The following is a 17,754-nucleotide window of genomic DNA, read 5'->3' as shown; positions in this document are numbered from 1 at the left end:
CTAACAAGCAGCCATCTAAGATGCATCAATGAGTCTCAACCCACCTGGATCAAAGGAGAATGAAGAACACCAAGGTCACAAGGTAATTATGAGCCCAAGAGACAGAAAGGGGCACATGAACTAGAGACTACATCATCCTGAGACCGGAAGAACTAGATGGTGCCCGGCCACAGCTGATGATGGCCCTGACACAGAGCACAACAGAGAACCCCTGAGGGAGCGGGAGAACAGTGGGATGCAGACCCCAAATTCTCATAAAAAGACCAGACTTAACGGTCTGACTAAGACTAGAAAAATCCTGGCAGTCATGGCCCCAAAACCTTCTGTTGGCCCAGGACAGGAACCATTCCCAAAGGCAACTCATCAGACATGGATTGGACTGGGCAATGGGTTGGAGAGAGATGCTGATGAGGAGTGAGCTACTTGCACCATGTAGACGCTTGAGACTATGTTGGCATCTCCTGTCTGGAGGGGAGATGGGAGGGTAGAGGGGGTTAGAAACTGGCAAAATGGTCACGAAAGGAGAGACTGGAAGGAGGGAGTGGGCTGACTTATTAGGGGGAGAGTAAGTGGGAGTATGTAGTAAGGTGTATATAAGTTTATATGTGAGAGACTGACCTGATTTGTAAACTTTCACTTAAAGCACAATAAAAATTATTAAAAAAAAAAAAGAGCAGAAGTGGCAGTATTAATCTCTGATAAAACAGACCTCAAGGCAAAACCCACCATGAAGGGTAAGGAAGGATAATGATTAAAGGGTCAATACACTAGGAGACCATAACCAAATAAATACATATGCACGCAATAACAGGGCTCTAGAATACATAAAACAAACTCTAACATCATTGAAAAGAGAAACAGGTAGTTCCATAATAACAGTCGGAGACTTCAACACAATGCTTTCGGTAAGGGACCAAACATCTAGAAACAAACTCAATAAAGACACAGAAGATCTAAATGCCACAATCAACCAACTCGACCTCATAGACACATACAGAACACTCCCCAACAACAGCAAAGTAGACATTCTTTGCCATCTTAAGGGATGGAGATATTGGAGCTGAGGGCTGGGGACTATGGTGTCGGGGAACATCTAGGTCAATTGGAATAAAATAGTTCATAAAGAAAATGTTCTGCATCCTACTTTGGTGAGTAGCGGCTGGGGTCTTAAAAGCTTGCAAGTGGCCACCTAAGATACATGTATTGGTCCCAACCCATCTGGAGCAAAGGAGAATGAAGAAAGTCAAAGACACAAGGAAAGTATCAGCCCAAATGGGTAAGGCACCACATGAACCACAGCCTCCTACCAGCCTGAGCCCAGAAGAGCTAGATGCTGCACAGCTACCACCACCAACCACTCTGACAGGGATCATAATAGAGGGTCCTGGACAGAGCCAAATATAAATGTGGAACAAAATTCAAAACTACAAAAAAGATCAGACTTAAAACTTGGCTGACCGAGACTAGAGGAACCCCCAAGACTGGGGGTTCCTGGACGCTCTGCTAACTCAGAATTGAAGCCACTCCTGAAGTCCATCTTTCAGCCAAAGATTGGATAGTCCTCTAAAACAAACAGTAACAAACATGAGGAATGTGCTTCTTAGTTCATTCAAGTATGCAAGACCAAATGGGCAACTCCTGCCCAAAGGCAAGACGAGAAGCCATGAAGGGATAGGAAAACTGGACCAATGGACATGGTAAACTCGAGGTAGAAATGGGAAGTGTGCTGACACATTGTGGGGATTGCAACCAATGTCACAAAACAATTTGTGTGTAAATCTTTGAGTGAGAAACTAATTTGCACTGTAAACTTTCACCGAAGGCACAATAAAATTAAAAAAGAAAAGAGTTTAAATAAGTGGGACCATTTGCTTTAACAATAGCAATCGTTTCTGGGCAAAAGATGCTTTTCTGGTACTTAAGGCAATTCCTTTAAATTCTGTGGGCCAATTACCTCCTCTTATAAATTATTTGCTTAATAACCTTAAAAACATAAATAATTAGTATAATAGTTTAACTCAGCCTAAGCAAATGAGCAAAAATTATGAATTAAATTAAAAGATCTTAATTTTTTTAACTGTGCCTCTAAATAAAGTATGTCATTAGTCATCCTAATGTTTCCTTATTCTTTCACATTTGCATTATGCTGTTTTGGAACAACAACAAAAAAGTTCAAATGAGAACTGTAGGTTTGGCATGATAGATTATAAAATGTTAACAGATTTCTGAAAAAGAGGGAGACTAATTACATAAGCTTCCTTCAGAATCAACTGTTTAGCACCCTCACTTTGCAGTTGAGATATCAGAGGCCCAGAATGAGGTGCTGGCCCAGGAACACCCCTCAGGCCAGTGGCACAACCAGCTGGCCTTCTGCCTCAAGTCTTGGAGGAGGGAGTGGGCATTTCTATAAAAGATTTGTTTTTGCCTGGGTTTCTTCTGAACATAAGAAATTGTTATCACTACCTCTTTCATCTTGGTTTTTCTATCTCAAAAGAAGCACACATTTTCCATAAATGCCTTCTGAATTCTTGGATCAGTACTCTGAGTGTAGATCACTGAGGAGTTGTAGGTGGGGAATTTTGACTTATCAGAGATCAGCCTCCCCTTCTGTGGAGTAGCCAGCCCTGTGTTTGAGATTTTTATTAAACAGCCCAGGCCTCAAGACTGTCCATTCCAAGGTCCCCACATTTTAATTTGTATTCATACCTTCTGCTGTGCTTTCTCTTTGTGGGCAAGATTGATTCAAATTTGAAACTGTCTTACCTACATTCTTTTCTTGTGAAGTAGTTTTTTCTCTGGTATAATAAATTTTTTTGTTGTTGATATTATAAATTAAGTGCTCAGTGTTAAGACTGAGTAACTCTTCCTTCTCTGAAGAAAATGGAAGTGGTGAGCTTTGATTTTCTATTGCTGTGTAACAAGTTACCTCAGAAGTAGCAGCTTAAGACAATACACATTTATTCTCCCACAGTTTCCCTGTGTCAGGTGTCCAGGCATGGGTTAGCAGGATCCTCTGCTCAAGGTCTCCCCAGGCTGTAATCCAGGTGTTGGCTAGGAATGTCCTCTCATCTGAGGCAGGAGATCCTCTTCCATGCTCATTCAAGTTGCTAGCAGAATTCAGTTCCTTCCTGTTGAAAGACTGAGGCCTCATTCTCTTGCTGGATGTTAGCTGGGGGTCTCTCTTAGCCCCTGGAGGCTGCCCTCAGGTCCTAGCCACATAGCCCTCATCATTTGTCCTCTTACACTCAGAATCTCTGACTTCCTCTATCTCTGACCTCTAGGTCCAGACTTGGGGAAGTTCTGGGACTAGGTTAGGTCCACCTGGATAATCTCCCTTTTGATTAATCTGAAGTCCACTGATTGTCGCTGTGCGCTGTCAAGTCAGTTCTGACTCATAGTGACCCTATAAGACAGAGTAGAACTGCCCCAAAGAGTTTCCTAGGTGTCATCTTTACAGGAGCAGATTGCAAGCTCTTGAGGAGCTGCTGGTAGGATTGAATCACTAGCCTTTTAATTAGCAGACAAGTGCTTAACCAAGTGCTTGAAAAAGTTCAAATAAGAGCTGTAGACTTAGCATGACTGATTAAAAAATGCTTTTAACATGTTTCCCCAGAAGAGGAAAACTAGTTATATAAGCCTCACACTACCACATTGTTGTCCTTGTTTCAAAGAAGCATTCTTGTCGTACTTCTTCCCGGACAGATTTGTTGGTTCTTTTGGCAGTCCATGGTATATTCAGTATTCTTTGCCAACACCGCGATTCAAAGGCATCAGTTCTTCTTCGACCTTTCTTATTCACCTTCCAGCTTTCACGTGCGTATGATATGATTGAAAACTGGCTTGGGTCAGGCGAATCTTAGTTCTCGAGGTGACATCTTTGCTTTTTAATACTGTTAAAGAGATCTCTTGCAGCCAATTTGCCCAATGCAATGCATCTTTTGATTTCTTGACTGCTGCTTCCATAAGTCTTGATTGTGGATCCAAGTAACATGAAATTCTTGACAACCTCAATCTTTTCTCCTTTTATCATGGTGCTCCTTATTAGTCCCACACTATCATAAAGAAACCACACTACTGTACCAACCTTAATTACATCTGCAGGAGTGATAGGTCATCATACTCCCAGGTCCTAGCCTCACTCGAGGAAGGGGTTGTACAGGGCGTGTACACCAAAGGTGGGGAATGATGAGGCCATCCTACAATTCTGCTACCACATGGGGGTAGCAGCATCCTTAGAAGAAATGTTAAGTGAGAGAATACACAGTGAATTTAAAACTACTTACTGTAAGCATACTATTTTAAGTCTTGCCACTTTTACAAATACAATCTGTGAGTCTTAGGATAAGTCTGTGGCCTTTAGAAGAGTGTAGGCATTCCCCTGATTAGGGTTAAATTGAGAGCGTTTGCATAGAGTCCAGAGAGTACAGGGAGCTGCTAGGGCTTCTCCAGTGGAGAGGAAGGGTCCCATCCACCGAATATTATACACAGTAACCTCAGGAAATAGAAGAAGTCTCAGATCATTTATTGCACCTGCTTCTAGAGGCCTGAAGAAGAGTGTTATTAAGAGTCCAGGGTCATAGTGTAGCACCAGCAAGGTCTGTTTCTCCTGGTGTTTTTCCTGTACCTCAGTGTGAGTGTGGTGGGGGATGTGGAGTAAACTGCAGGCATGTTGATAACTGCAGGCTGGTGTTCCTTTTACCCACTTCCTGTGCCCAGCCTACTTTTTCTGTCCATAAAGCCTGGAAGCTTGTTCCTTTCAGCCACTCATTAGGAAAGACTGGGAAAAACAAATATCATACCCCCCCCCAAAAAAAAAAAAACGAAAAAGGAGAGCTACTCTGTATATGGAGCCCTGGTGGCACAGTGGTTAAGAGCTTGTTTGTAAACCAAAAGGTCAGCAGTTTGAATCCACCAGCTGCTTTTTGGAAACCCTGTGGGGCACCTCTGCTCTGTCCTATAGCGCTGCTGTGAGTTGGAATTGACTCAACAGCAATGGGGATTTGGGGGGATTCTGTATATATCTGTGAGTCATAAGAATAAAAACAAATGAGAAAAGTGAGGCAGTGATGTCCAGGGGCGATGTGGACCCTGCACTTGGCACTGGGTCTCCCACCCCAACAGTCTAAGACCTTTGGTCCTAGTAGGGAATATCACCCATGTGGTCCACTGAAGTGACAAGGGGCTCCGTGATGCTGTTCTTGTGCAAATTCCTCCTGAGTCCGGGGTTTGAATGAAGGCTTTGGCGACGCCCTTCCCTTAGCTTCAGGCCTTTAGCCCAGGAAGCCAGTGTTCTTTCCAACTTCCTGAGCAGTGCTGCTCTCAAGTACGGGTGACACTTACTGGACCACAAGTGAACCTCAGTAATAGAGGAACTTCAGGCCACCTTAGGCGCTGCCTCCTGTGGCCACATGGACCCTCCACCAGGACATCTCCAGGGATCCAGGCGCAGCCCCAGATCAGCTGCTTCCAGGAGCCTCCGAGGCTGGATGAGAGCTGCCAGGGAAGGAGCTCCTTAAAAAAAGGGCTCTGACGGGGTGAGCAAGCTAAAGTTTTCAGATTACAAAGCAGATGGCAACTGACTTTATTTTCAGTGAGGTTTATAAATGGAAAGTCCTTAACATAAAGTGAATATAGACAGTGGTGTGGCAGCCCCAGAGTGCCTCTTCCCCCTCCTCGCCTTCTTCCTCCCCCTCGCCCGTTCCCCTCTCTCTTCTGCCTTTCCCTCTCTCACCTCCACTCTTCTACCCCCACTTCTGTCCTTCCTCCTCCCACTTCTCTCCCCTTTCCCCTCCCCTGTTCTCATCCCACCCCTTCTCCTCTCCTCTTCCTCACCACCATCAGGCACCCCATCCACACTTTCCTAGGTGAGTCTCACCCCTCTGATAACTCCCCGTTCATTCTCTAGAATAAGTGACTGAAAACTCTTATCTTTTGGAAACTCTTTTGAAAGGGCCCCCTGAAACCCCCTGCAGTGGAGTAAATTCTGACTCGTAGCGACCCCATAGGGTTTCCAAGGCTGTAATCTCTGCAGAAGCAGACTGCCACATCTCTTTCCCATGGAGCTGCTGGTGGCTTAGAACAGCCAACCTTTCCTTTAGCAGTCAATGGCTTTAATCACTGCTCCACAAGGACTGCCTTTTGAAAGGGCATGCCCTTTCAGATTCCTTTGTACTTTCTGTAGAAACTCAATCAACGGTAATGATAAGGAAGAAAGACTAAAAAGCAAGTGCTTTTGATGGTATAAAGTCAAGGTTTGACCTCGGGAAAAGGAAATCGGAACATAGTTAAATTTTGTTTTCATCTACCAAATATCAAGGCTATGTGTCTCTCCATTCTGATAAAGGAGAATATCAGCATGCTTGACAGTGAGCAAGCCAGACAGTGGGTGCCACTTCTGTTTCATATCTCAAAGGCAGCTGACCTCAGCTGATGGGCTGGGCCAGTGGTGTGACCAGTGGGCTAACCCTGATGCTCCCACTTGGCCAGCAGGCAGCAGGGCTTGTCACAGCCAGGCTGCAGCTTTGAGGGATTCCCTGGCATTCTGGAGAGTGTTGGGTTGCAGAGGAAGAATGCTTTTGTGATCACATTGGGGGCTAGTGCTAAAGCCACCAAAGGCACTCTCTAATGGTTTGTCTTGTTTTTGATTTATTGTTGAGGAAAGGCTATATCTATTTTACTTGGCTTGCCCTGCCATGCCTAGAATTATGTTTGTGTATCTTAGATGAATACAAGAAAATACAGGGGTACTTCTCTCTATAGTATCTGGGCAGCTGATTGCTAGGAGCCCTTGAAGCTTGCCAGGAGCCTCCTCAAACCCAAGCTGTGAACAAAATAGATGTGTCACATGGGTGGCTGCCAAACTCTCCCAACTCTTCATACTCCTTATCCAAAGTTCAGGAATCAGATAGACATGACCAGCACAGTCCACCTCAAGAGAGAAACTAACTGCCTAAATCCCCGCTATCTGGAAACTCAGGAGAGGAGTGATGTTTAATGGGGGAGACCAGCAAGAAGGTGACAGTTAACGTGCAATGAGTTCTAGTGCTGTTTTTTTTTGTTTGTTTTGTTTTTTGCTCTCCTTAACATCACCCAGAGGATTCCCTGATGAGCTCATACAACATATTATGTTGACATGAATTTCTGCTTCTTTACTCATTTAAATATGGTTAAAATTGCCTTCAAAGAATTCTTTAAAATGCCCTTTGTAGGTTGAGCTAGAAAAATTTCCCAAGGTGAGGGAAAAAAAAAAATCTAGAGAAGAAACCTACAAATAACGTCCTCATTGTTGAAGGCTATCTGTGATGGGCATTGTTCTAAGCAAGTGGTGTGCACTATTCCTGACCTTGAGTGGTGCTGAGTGGATGGGCCTGTTATTATCTCAGTGCTGCAGGTGAGGAAAGGGAGCCAGAATTCAAATTCAGGCCACCAGACTCCTGTCCTAACTCCAAAGTGGTTCATGTTGCAATTCAAACCCAGTGTCACATGGTTCAAAGTGTTTTAATTATTCTTTTTATAGTGGTAAAATACACATAACATAAAACTCACCATTTTGACCTTTTTAAAGTGAACAGTTAAGTGGCATTTAGTAAATTCATAATGCTGTGCAGCTGTCCCCACTATCTAGTCTCAGAACATTTCCATCATCCCAAAAGGAGATGCTATACCTCTTGGCAGTCACTCCCATTCCTCTGCCCCCACCACTGGAAATTTATTTTCTATTTCTATGGATTTGCGTCTTCTGGACATTTCATATAAATAGAATCATACGTACATGGCCTTTATGAATATTCTTTTTTAAAAAAACCTTTTTATTATGGAAATTTCCAACACACAAAATAAAAAAAGACATGTTAAATGAGCTCCATGCATCATCACCCAGATTTGAAGGTCACCCGCCTATGCCAACCTTGCTGACGAGCGTCTCCTCACCAGGGAAGAGAAGAGGTACGTGAACCGATACTGGAAGGAGCTCCACGTGGGGGACTTTGTGCGCCTGCGCTGCAATGAGATCATCCCCGCAGATGTCCTCCTGCTCTCCTCCAGTGACCCCGATGGGCTGTGCCACATCGAGACTGCCAACCTGGATGGGGAAACCAACCTGAAGCGGCGCCAGGTGGTGCGTGGCTTCTCTGAGCTCGTAAGTGTGTGCCCATGTTGCCTCAGTGGCCCTAAGGGTCCCCCCCCCCACCCACTGCCCAGAACTCCGCCAGGAGGCTGCCTGTCAGGCTGCTCTCTTGAGCTTAAGGGGTGTAAGCTCGAGGCCCCAAGGACGTGGCTTGCCCATGGGGTGCAGGGGAAATACAACTGTTTGAGACACTGCCAGGAGCGTCCTCAAACCCAAACTGTGAATAAAATAGATGTGTTGCATGGGTGGCTGCCAAACTCTCCAAACTCTTCATACTCCTTATCCAAAGTTCAGGAATCAGATAGACGTGATCAGCACAGTCCACCTCAAGATCCAAACTAACTGTCCAAATTCCTGCTCTCTGGAAACTCAGGAGAGGAGTGACGTTTATTGGGGGAGACCAGTAAGAAGGCGACAGTTGAGTCTCTCAGGGTGGTGGTTGGTGTCCCTGTAAAGGCATCAGGATGATGACCAGGGGACACTGACATTTACCCAGCTCAGTTTAGTTCACTAAACGCAGCATGGTGAGAAGGGCTGGCTGTCCCATCAGGTAGCTCGCTCAGCCATTCTCCTCCCCGGGGGTTCTAGCTCTAGCACAGGACCTCCAGGTTTGTACCCTGCCTTAGGCCAGCACCTGGCCTCTGCACAGGGCAGTATCAGCAGTGACAACTGCAAAAGGAAGTGTGAGCTGGTTTTCTTGTGGCAGAAAAACTCAAACCCTATTAGGTGTACGTAATCTGTCCACATTTGAATGAGATAGGGCTCCCCTCTCCCCACTGCCAGGTCTGTGCAGAGCATTTGGTGTGCTACATAGATAACTGCCAGAGAGTTGGCTCCAACTCATGGCAACCTATGTACAACAGAATAAAATGCTGCCCAGTCCTGCATCACGCTCACAGTCATCAGCATGTTCTAGTCTGTCGTTGAAGCTTTGTGCCAATCCAAGGGTCTCCCTCATTCTCGTTTGTGCTCTACTTCACCAAACATGATGTCCTCCTTCAGTGATTGATGGTTCCTGATGACATGTCCAAAGCAAGCAAGTCAGACAGTGTTCTTTTGTATCCATAGGGTTTTCATTGGCTAATTTGCAGAAGTAGATCACGAGACCTTTCCTTCCAGTCTGTCTTAGTCTGGAATCTCCACTGAAACCTGTTCGGCATCATAGCAAGATGTAAGCCTCCACTGACAGAGGGGTAGTGGCTGCACTTGAGGTGCACTGGCCAGGAATTGAACCCAGGTCTCCCTCATGGAAGGCGAGAATTCTACCACTGAACTACCACTGTCCCCATAAGTTTTAATAAAAATAATTTAAAAAAACCCAAAAAAACAGCATTACCACTGAGTCATGCAGCCCTTCCCACTAAGCTGTAGTCATCACATTCAGACATTATACGGGTAACGTTTGTAATATTTAACATGCAAGTGTAACATAAAACACAACATTTCACATATAAGAGTCGTATCTGTAACATTTTCAGTCATTTTTTCAGAATTAGAAGTCCCCTAGCTGTGATGCTGAGCAGGTTTCAATAGAGCTTCCAGACTAAGACAGACCAGGAAGAAAGGCTTGGTGATCTACCTCCCAAAATCAGCCAGTGACAAACCTGTGGATTACAACGATGAGATCTGCAGCTGATGATGGGGATAGTGCAGGACTGCACAGCTTTTCACTGCATTATGCATGGGGTTGCCACGAGTCAGGGCCAACTGACTGGCAACTAACAACAGCCTGATAATTTTATATAAAAATAATTTTTCAGAAGCCCATTTTTGTTATTTTTCATTCATTCAAACAAAATTTACTGAGGATCTGCTCTGCTTCAAACATTGTTCTAGGCATGGCATTGATGGAAACAAACATCTTCCCCTCAGGGAGCTTGCATGGTTCCTGTGAATGATGTAGATGGTTGGACGGTGATAAGTGCTCAGGAATAAACCATACAGCGGGGAAGGGGGCATGGCTACCAGGTGGGGCTGGAGTTTCCTAACTGCTTGGAGCAGAAATTTTAGGCTTGTGGGGAGAACGCAAACAATGAGCCTGCTGTAACTCGTTCTTCATGGGTGTGTGTATGTGTGCGAGTACATGCATGTGTGCATAGGTGTGGGTTCCAAAGAAGAAAGCGAAATGAAATTCCCCAGACTGTCCTAGTGTGGGGAATGTTTGAGAACCCTTACTCTAAGAGATGTACATGATTGGCCAAATCTGCACTGACTCTCAGACAGCGACTGGCTTTCCCTTTATTTTGCATTTGTATTTGAAGTTGTCAAGGATTTCATTTTACTTGGATCCACAATCAACGCCAATGGAAGCAACAGTGAAGAAAGCAAACGATGTATTGCATTGAGCAAATCTGCTGCAAAAGACCTCTTTAAAGTGTTAAAAAGTGTTATGGATTGAATTGTGTCCTCCAGTAATATCTGTCAACTTGGCTAGGTCATGATTCCCTGGTATGATTGTATGATTACCATTTTATCATCTGATGTGATTTCCCTATGTGTTGTAAATCCTATGACTATGATGCAATAAAATGGATCAGTGGCAGTTATGTTGATGAAGTCTACAAGGTTAGATAATGTCTTAAGCCAATCTCTTTTGAGATATAAAAGAGAGAAGGAAGCAGAGACAAGGGGACCTCATACCACCAAGAAAGCAGTGCTGGGAGCACAGCGTGTCCTTTGGACCGGAGGATCCTGTGCTGAGATGCTCCCAGACCAAGGGAACACTGATGGATCACAAGGACCTTCCTCCAAAGCTGACAGAAAGAAATCCTTCCCTGGAGCCACTGCCCTGAATTCGGACCTCTAGCCTATTTGACTGTGAGAGAATAAACTCTTTGTTAAAGCCATCCACTTGTGGTATTTCTGTTATCGCAGCACTAGACAACTAAGACAAAAAGCACATATGTCACTTTGAGGACTGAGGTGCACCTGACGAAAGCCATGGTATTTTCAATCTTATATGCATGTGAAAGCTGGACAATGTATAAGATCAAAGAAGAATTGATGCACTTGAATTACGGTATTGGCAAAGAATATTGAATACACCGTGGACTGCCAAAACAACAAACAAATCTGTCTTGGAAGAAGTACAGCCAGAATGCTTCCTAGAAGCAACCATGGTGAGACTGTGTCGTATACTTTGGACATGTTATCAGGAGGGACTAGTCACTGGAGAAGGACATTATACTTAGCAAAGTAGAGGGTCAGCAAAAGAGAGGAGACTCTCAAGGAAATGGATTGACACAGTGGCTGCAACAATGGGCTTAAGCACAGTAACAATTGTGAGGATGGCCCATGCTGGGCAGTGTTTCATCTATTATTCACAGGGTCACTGTGAGTTGGAACCGACTCGAGGGCACCTACAACAACAAAATGTTTACAAAATTCCAGTGCTTTCAGGCAGTGACAAAGAACAGGTTTCCTTTTCAAAGGAGAGTCAGCCCTCCCCCAAGTTACTTGACAGAACTAAAGGAGCTCAGAAAAATGACTTCAAAAGTCCAAGCATGCAGGAGACAAAGTGAATTTTTTTCGTTCCTACTTGACACAAGTTTCTAAAATTACCCACCACAGGAAAACTACAGGTAAACTAGTTTGCAAGACACTCAGTTCTTATACCCAAAATTATTTTTCCTTAGCTTTTCAAGTTGCTAGTCTTTAATTAAATTAGTCTTTTTCACATTTTCTGATATGGAATTAAACTTGACCACATAAACTGTCAGTCTAAGTGGAAAATGAAGACAGCTTACTTTATGTTTTAATTGGATCGATCAATAATATTAAGTCTTTAGAAAATTTATACTTGGGGCATTCTCATTCTCAAATTTAGCATCACATATTTTTGTTGAAGGATATTAAATACATTAACAGGAAAGACTATTGGAAAGAAATAACTTTTAGAACACAATGCCTTTATTTAGTTTAAATTTTATTTCCAGCAGGTGTGAATATTCCAAACAATTAGGTAGGGAATATAATTGTTTCAAACATGAAATGTTTTATAATATCCACTATGTGTAATTCGTGGGAATATGTAAGTTTGGTTGTACTAAGATTTGTTTGTTTGTAATCCTGGTGACTTTTCTCTGTCTTGAATCGATGGTCCGTCAAATCACTGCTTTGATAGAAAAGTTCTCTGATCTTAGTGAAAAAAATGCCAGGGGCTTGATGATATTAAGCTAACCTGAAATGTTTAACCAAAAAGTTCTTTAGAAATTTGACTATTTTTCGGCATGCATTTGACTTCTCTTTTTGTTGTATGGTTGGAAATGTTATTTTGTGCTTTCTGTAGCAAAAAGATGAAACAATAAGAGGTTGCCATGGACTGAATTATGTCTCCAAAAAAAAATGTGTGTGTCAGTTTGGCTGGGCTGTGATTCCCAGTATTGTGTGGTTGTCCTCCATTTTGTGATTGTAATTTTTTTTTCCCCCACCTTGGCTGATTTTTTTTTTTAACTTTTATTGAGCTTCAAGTGAACGTTTACAAATCAAGTCAGACTGTCACATAAAAGTTTATATACACCTTACTCCATACTCCCGCTTGCTCTCCCCCTAATGAGTCAGCCCTTCCAGTCTCTCCTTTCGTGATAATTTTGCCAGCTTCCAACTCTCTCTGTCCTTCCATCCCCCCTCCAGACAGGAGATGCCAACACAGTCACAAGTGTCCACCTGACACAAGGAGCTCACTCTTCATCAGCATCTCTCTCCTACCCACTGTCCAGTCCCTTCCATGTCTGATGAGTTGTCTTCGGGAATGGTTCCTGTCCTGGGCCAACAGGTTTGGGGACCATGACCTCCAGGATTCCTCTAGTCTCAGTCAGACCATTAAGTATGCTCTTTTTGTGAGAATTTGGGGTCTGCATCCCACTGGTCTCCTGCTCCCTCAGGGTTCTCTATTGTGCTCCCTGTCAGGGCAGTCATCGGTCGTGGCCGGGCACCAACTAGTTCTTCTGGTCTTAGGATGATGTAAGTCTCTGGTTCATGTGGCCCTTTCTGTCTCTTGGGCTCATAGTTATCCTGTGATCTTGGTGTTCTTCTTTCTCCTTTGATCCAGGTGGGTTGAGACCAATTGATGCATCTTAGATGGCCGCTTGTTAGCATTTAAGACCCAGACGCCACATTTCAAAGTGGGATGCAGAATGTTTTCATAATAGAATTATTTTGCCAATTGACTTAGAAGTCCCCTTAAACCATGGTCTCCAAACCCCTGCTCTTTCTCCGCTGACCTTTGAAGCATTCATTTTATCCCAGAAACTTCTTTGCTTTTGGTCCAGTCCAGTTGAGCTGACCTTCCATGTATTGAGTATTGTCCTTCCCTTCACCTAAAGTAGTTCTTGTCTACTAACTAATCAGTAAAAAACACTCTCCCACCCCCCCTCCCTCCCCCCCTCATAACCACAAAAGTATGTGTTCTTCTCAGTTTATACTATTTCTCAAGATGTTATAATAGTGGTCTTATACAATATTTGTCCTTTTGCCTCTGACTAATTTCGCTCAGCATAATGCCTTCCAGGTTCCTCCATGTTATGAAATGTTTCACAGATTCTTCACTGTTCTTTATCGATGCGTAGTATTCCATTGTGTGAATATACCACAATTTATTTAGCCATTCATCCGTTGTTAGACACCTTGGTTGCTTCCACCTTTTTGCTGTTGTAAACAGAGCTGCAATAAACATGGGTGTGCATATATCTGTTTGTGTGAAGGCTCTTATTTCTCTAGGGTATGTTTCGAGGAGTGGGATTTCTGGGTTGTATGGTAGTTCTATTTCTAACTTTTTAAGAAAACGCCAGATAGATTTCCAAAGTGGTTGTACTATTTTACATTCCCACCAGCAGTGTATAAGAGTTCCAATCTCTCCGCAGCCTCTCCAACATTTATTATTTTGTGTTTTTTGGATTAATGCCAGCCTTGTTGGAGTGAGATGGAATCTCATCATAGTTTTAATTTGCATTTCTTTAATGGCTAATGATCGAGAGCATTTTCTCATGTATCTGTTAGCTGCCTGAATATCTTCTTTAGTGAAGTGGGTGTTCATCTCCTTTGCCCACTTCTTGATTGGGTTGTTTGTCTTTTTGTGGTTGAGTTTTGACAGAATCATGTAGATTTTAGAGATAAGGCGCTGGTCGGAGATGTCATAGCTTAAAATTCTTTCCCAGTCTGTAGGTGGTCTTTTTACTCTTTTGGTGAAGTCTTTAGATGAGCATAGGTGTTTGATTTTCAGGAGCTCCCAGTTATCTGGTTTCTCTTCGTCATTTTTGGTAATGTTTTGTATTCTGTTTATGCCTTGTATTAGGGCTCCTAATGTTGTCCCTATTTTTTCTTCCATGATCTTTATCGTTTTAGTCTTTATGTTTAGGTCTTTGATCCACTTGGAGTTAGTTTTTGTGCATGGTGTGAGGTATGGGTCCTGTTTCATTTTTTTGCAAATGGATATCCAGTTATGCCAGCACCATTTGTTAAAAAGACTATCTTTTGCCCAATTAACTGACACTGGGCCTTTGTCAAATATCAGCTGCTCATATGTGGTTGGATTTATATCTGGGTTCTCAATTCTGTTCCATTGGTCTATGTGCCTGTTGTTGTACCAGTACCAGGCTGTTTTGACTACTGTGGCTGTATAATAGCTTCTGAAATCAGGTAGAGTGAGGCCTCCCACTTTCTTCTTCTTTTTCAGTAATGCTTTACTTATCCGGGGGTTCTTTCCCTTCCATATGAAGTGGTGATTTTTTTCTCCATCACATTAAAAAATGACATTGGAATTTGGATTGGAAGTGCATTGTATGTATAGATGGCTTTTGGTAGAATAGACATTTTTACCATGTAAAGTCTTCCTATCCATGAGCAAGATATGTTTTTCCACTTAAGTAGGTCCTTTTTAGTTTCTTGTAGTAGTACTTTGTAGTTTTCTTTGTACAGGTCTTTTACATCTTTGGTAAGATTTATTCCTAAGTATTTTATCTTCTTGGGGGTACTGTGAATGGTATTCATTTGGTTATTTCCTCTTTGATGTTCTTTTTGTTGATGTAGAGGAATCCAAGTGATTTTTGTTTGTTTATCTTATAACCTGAGACTCTGCCAAACTCTTCTATTAGTTTCAGTAGTTTTCTAGCGGATTCCATAGGGTTTCTGTGTATAAGATCATGTCATCTGCAAATAGAGATAATTTTACTTCCTCCTTGCCAATCCGGATGCCCTTTATTTCTTTGTCTAGCCTAATTGCTCTGGCTAGGACCTCTAGCACAATGTTGAATAAGAGCGGTGATAAAGGGCATCCTTGTCTGGTTCCCGTTCTCAAGGGAAATGCTTTCAGGTTCTCTCCATTTAGAGTGATGTTGGCTGTTGGCTTTGTATAAAAAAAAAAAAAAAAATTTTTTTTTTGTATAGATGCCCGTTATTATGTTGAGGAATTTTCCTTCAATTCCTATTTTCCTGAGACTTTTTATCATGAATGGGTGTTGGACTTTGTCAAATGCCTTTTCTGCATCAATTGATAAGATCACGTGGTTTTTGTCTTTTGTTTTATTTATATGATGGATTACATTAATGGTTTTTCTAATATTAAACCAGTCTTGCATACCTGGTATAAATCCCACTTGGTCATGGTGGATTATTTTTTTGATAATTTGTTGAATTCTATTGGCTAGAATTTTGTTGAGGATTTTTGCATCAATGTTCATGAGGGATATAGGCCTGTAATTTTCTTTGTTTGTGATGTCTTTACCTGGTTTTGGTATCAGGGAAATGGTGGCTTCATAGAATGAGTTAGGTGGTATTCCGTCATTTTCTATGCTTTGAAATACCTTTAGTAGTAGTGGTGTTAACTCTTCTCTGAAAGTTTGGTAGAACTCTGCAGTGAAGCCATCCGGGCCAGGGCTTTTTTTTTGTTGGGAGTTTTTTGAATACCGTGTCAATCTCTTTTTTTGTTATGGGTCTATTTAGTTGTTCTACTTCTGATTGTGTTTAGGTAGATAGTGTTTTTCCAGGAATTTGTCCGTTTCTTCTAGGTTTGCAAATTCGTTAGAGTACAATTTTTCGTAATAATCTCATATGATTCTTTCAATTTCAGTTGGGTCTGTTGTGATGTGGTCCATCTCGTTTCTTATTCAGGTTATTTGTTTCCTTTCCTGTATTTCTTTAGTCATTCTGGCCAAAGGTTTATCAATTTTGTTAATTTTTTCAAAGAAGCAGCTTTTGGCTTTGTTAATTCTTTCAATTGTTTTTCTGTTCTCTAATTCATTTAGTTCAGTTCTAATTTTTATTATTTGCTTTCTTCTGGTGCCTGATGGATTCTTTTGTTGCTCACTTTCTATTTGTTCAAGTTGTAGGGACAGTTCTCTGATTTTGGCTCTTTCTTCTTTTTGTATGTGTGCATTTATCAATATAAATTGGCCTCTGAGCAATGCTTTTGCTGTGTCCCAGAGGTTTTGATAGGAAGTATTTTCATTCTCATTGCATTCTATGAATTTCTTTATTCCCTCCTTAATGTCTTCTATAACCCAGTCTTTTTTGAGCAGGGTATTGTTCAGTTTCCAAGTATTTGATTCCTTTTCCCTGATTTTTCTGTTATTGATTTCCACTTTTATGGCCTTGTGGTCTGAGAAGATGCTTTGTAATATTTCGATGTTTTGGATTCTGGAAAGGTTTGTTTTATGACCTAATATGTGGTCTATTCTAGAGAATGTTCCATGTGCGCTAGAAAAAAAAGTATACTTTGCAGCAGTTGGGTGGAGAGTTCTGTATAAGTCAATGAAGTCAAGTTGGTTGATTGTTGTAATTAGGTCTTCCGTGTCTCTGTTGAGCTTCTTACTGAATGTCTTGTCCTTCTCCGAAAGTGGTGTGTTGAAGTCTCCTAGTATAATTGTGGAGGTGTCTATCTCACTTTTCAGTTCTGTTAAAATTTGATTTATGTATCTTGCAGCTCTGTCATTGGGTGCATAAATGTTTAATATGGTTATATCTTCCTGGTCAATTGTCCCTTTTATCATTATGTAGTGTCCTTCTTTATCCTTTGTGGTGGATTTAACTTCAAAGTCTATTTTGTCAGAAATTAATATTGCTACTCCTGCTCTTTTTTGCTTTTTGTTTGCTTGATATATTTTTTTCCATCCTTTGAGTTTTAGTTTGTTTGTGTCTCTAAGTCTAAGGTGTGTCTCTTGTAAGCGTATAGACGGATCGTGTTTCTTTATCCAGTCTGAGACTCTCTGTCTCTTTATTGGTGCATTTAGTCCATTTACATTCAGCGTAATTATAGATAAGTAAGTGTTTAGTGTTGTCATTTTGATGCCTTTTTATGTGTGTTGTTGACAATTTCATTTTTCCACTTACTTTTTTGTGCTGAGACGTTTTTCTTTGCAAATTGTGTGTTCCTCATTTTCATAGTATTTGACTTTATGTTTGCTGAGTCGTTACATTTTTCTTGGTTTTTATTTTGAGTTATGGAGTCATTATACCTCTTTGTGGTTACCTTAATATTTACCCCTATTTTTCTAAGTAAAAACCTAGCTTGTATTCCTCTCCTATATCGCCTTGTATTCCTCTCCATTTGGCAGTTCTATGCCACCTGTATTTAGTCCCTCTTTTTGATTATTGTGATCTTTTACATATTGAGTTCAATGATTCCCTGTTTTGAG

The 17,754-nt window shown here is 41.9% G+C and overlaps 1 protein-coding gene across 3 annotated transcripts in view; it reads left to right on the top strand.

The window, feature by feature from the left end:
• Positions 1–17,754, top strand: part of ATP10A (ATPase phospholipid transporting 10A (putative)) — a 232,974-nt gene that overhangs the window by 90,085 nt on the left and 125,135 nt on the right. For 2 of the 3 annotated variants that reach the window (XM_023539688.2, XM_003420644.3), the window contains exon 2: positions 7,933–8,137. The exons of the other annotated variant lie outside the window; for it this stretch is intronic. In XM_023539688.2, the coding sequence (XP_023395456.1) occupies positions 7,933–8,137 (205 nt within the window). The remainder of the gene's footprint in view (positions 1–7,932; positions 8,138–17,754) is intronic. 3 annotated transcript variants of the gene reach the window in all.

This window comes from Loxodonta africana, chromosome 13, assembly GCF_030014295.1.
Source record: "Loxodonta africana isolate mLoxAfr1 chromosome 13, mLoxAfr1.hap2, whole genome shotgun sequence".
NCBI lineage: Eukaryota > Metazoa > Chordata > Mammalia > Proboscidea > Elephantidae > Loxodonta > Loxodonta africana.
This window is presented reverse-complemented; position numbering and strand designations above follow the sequence as displayed.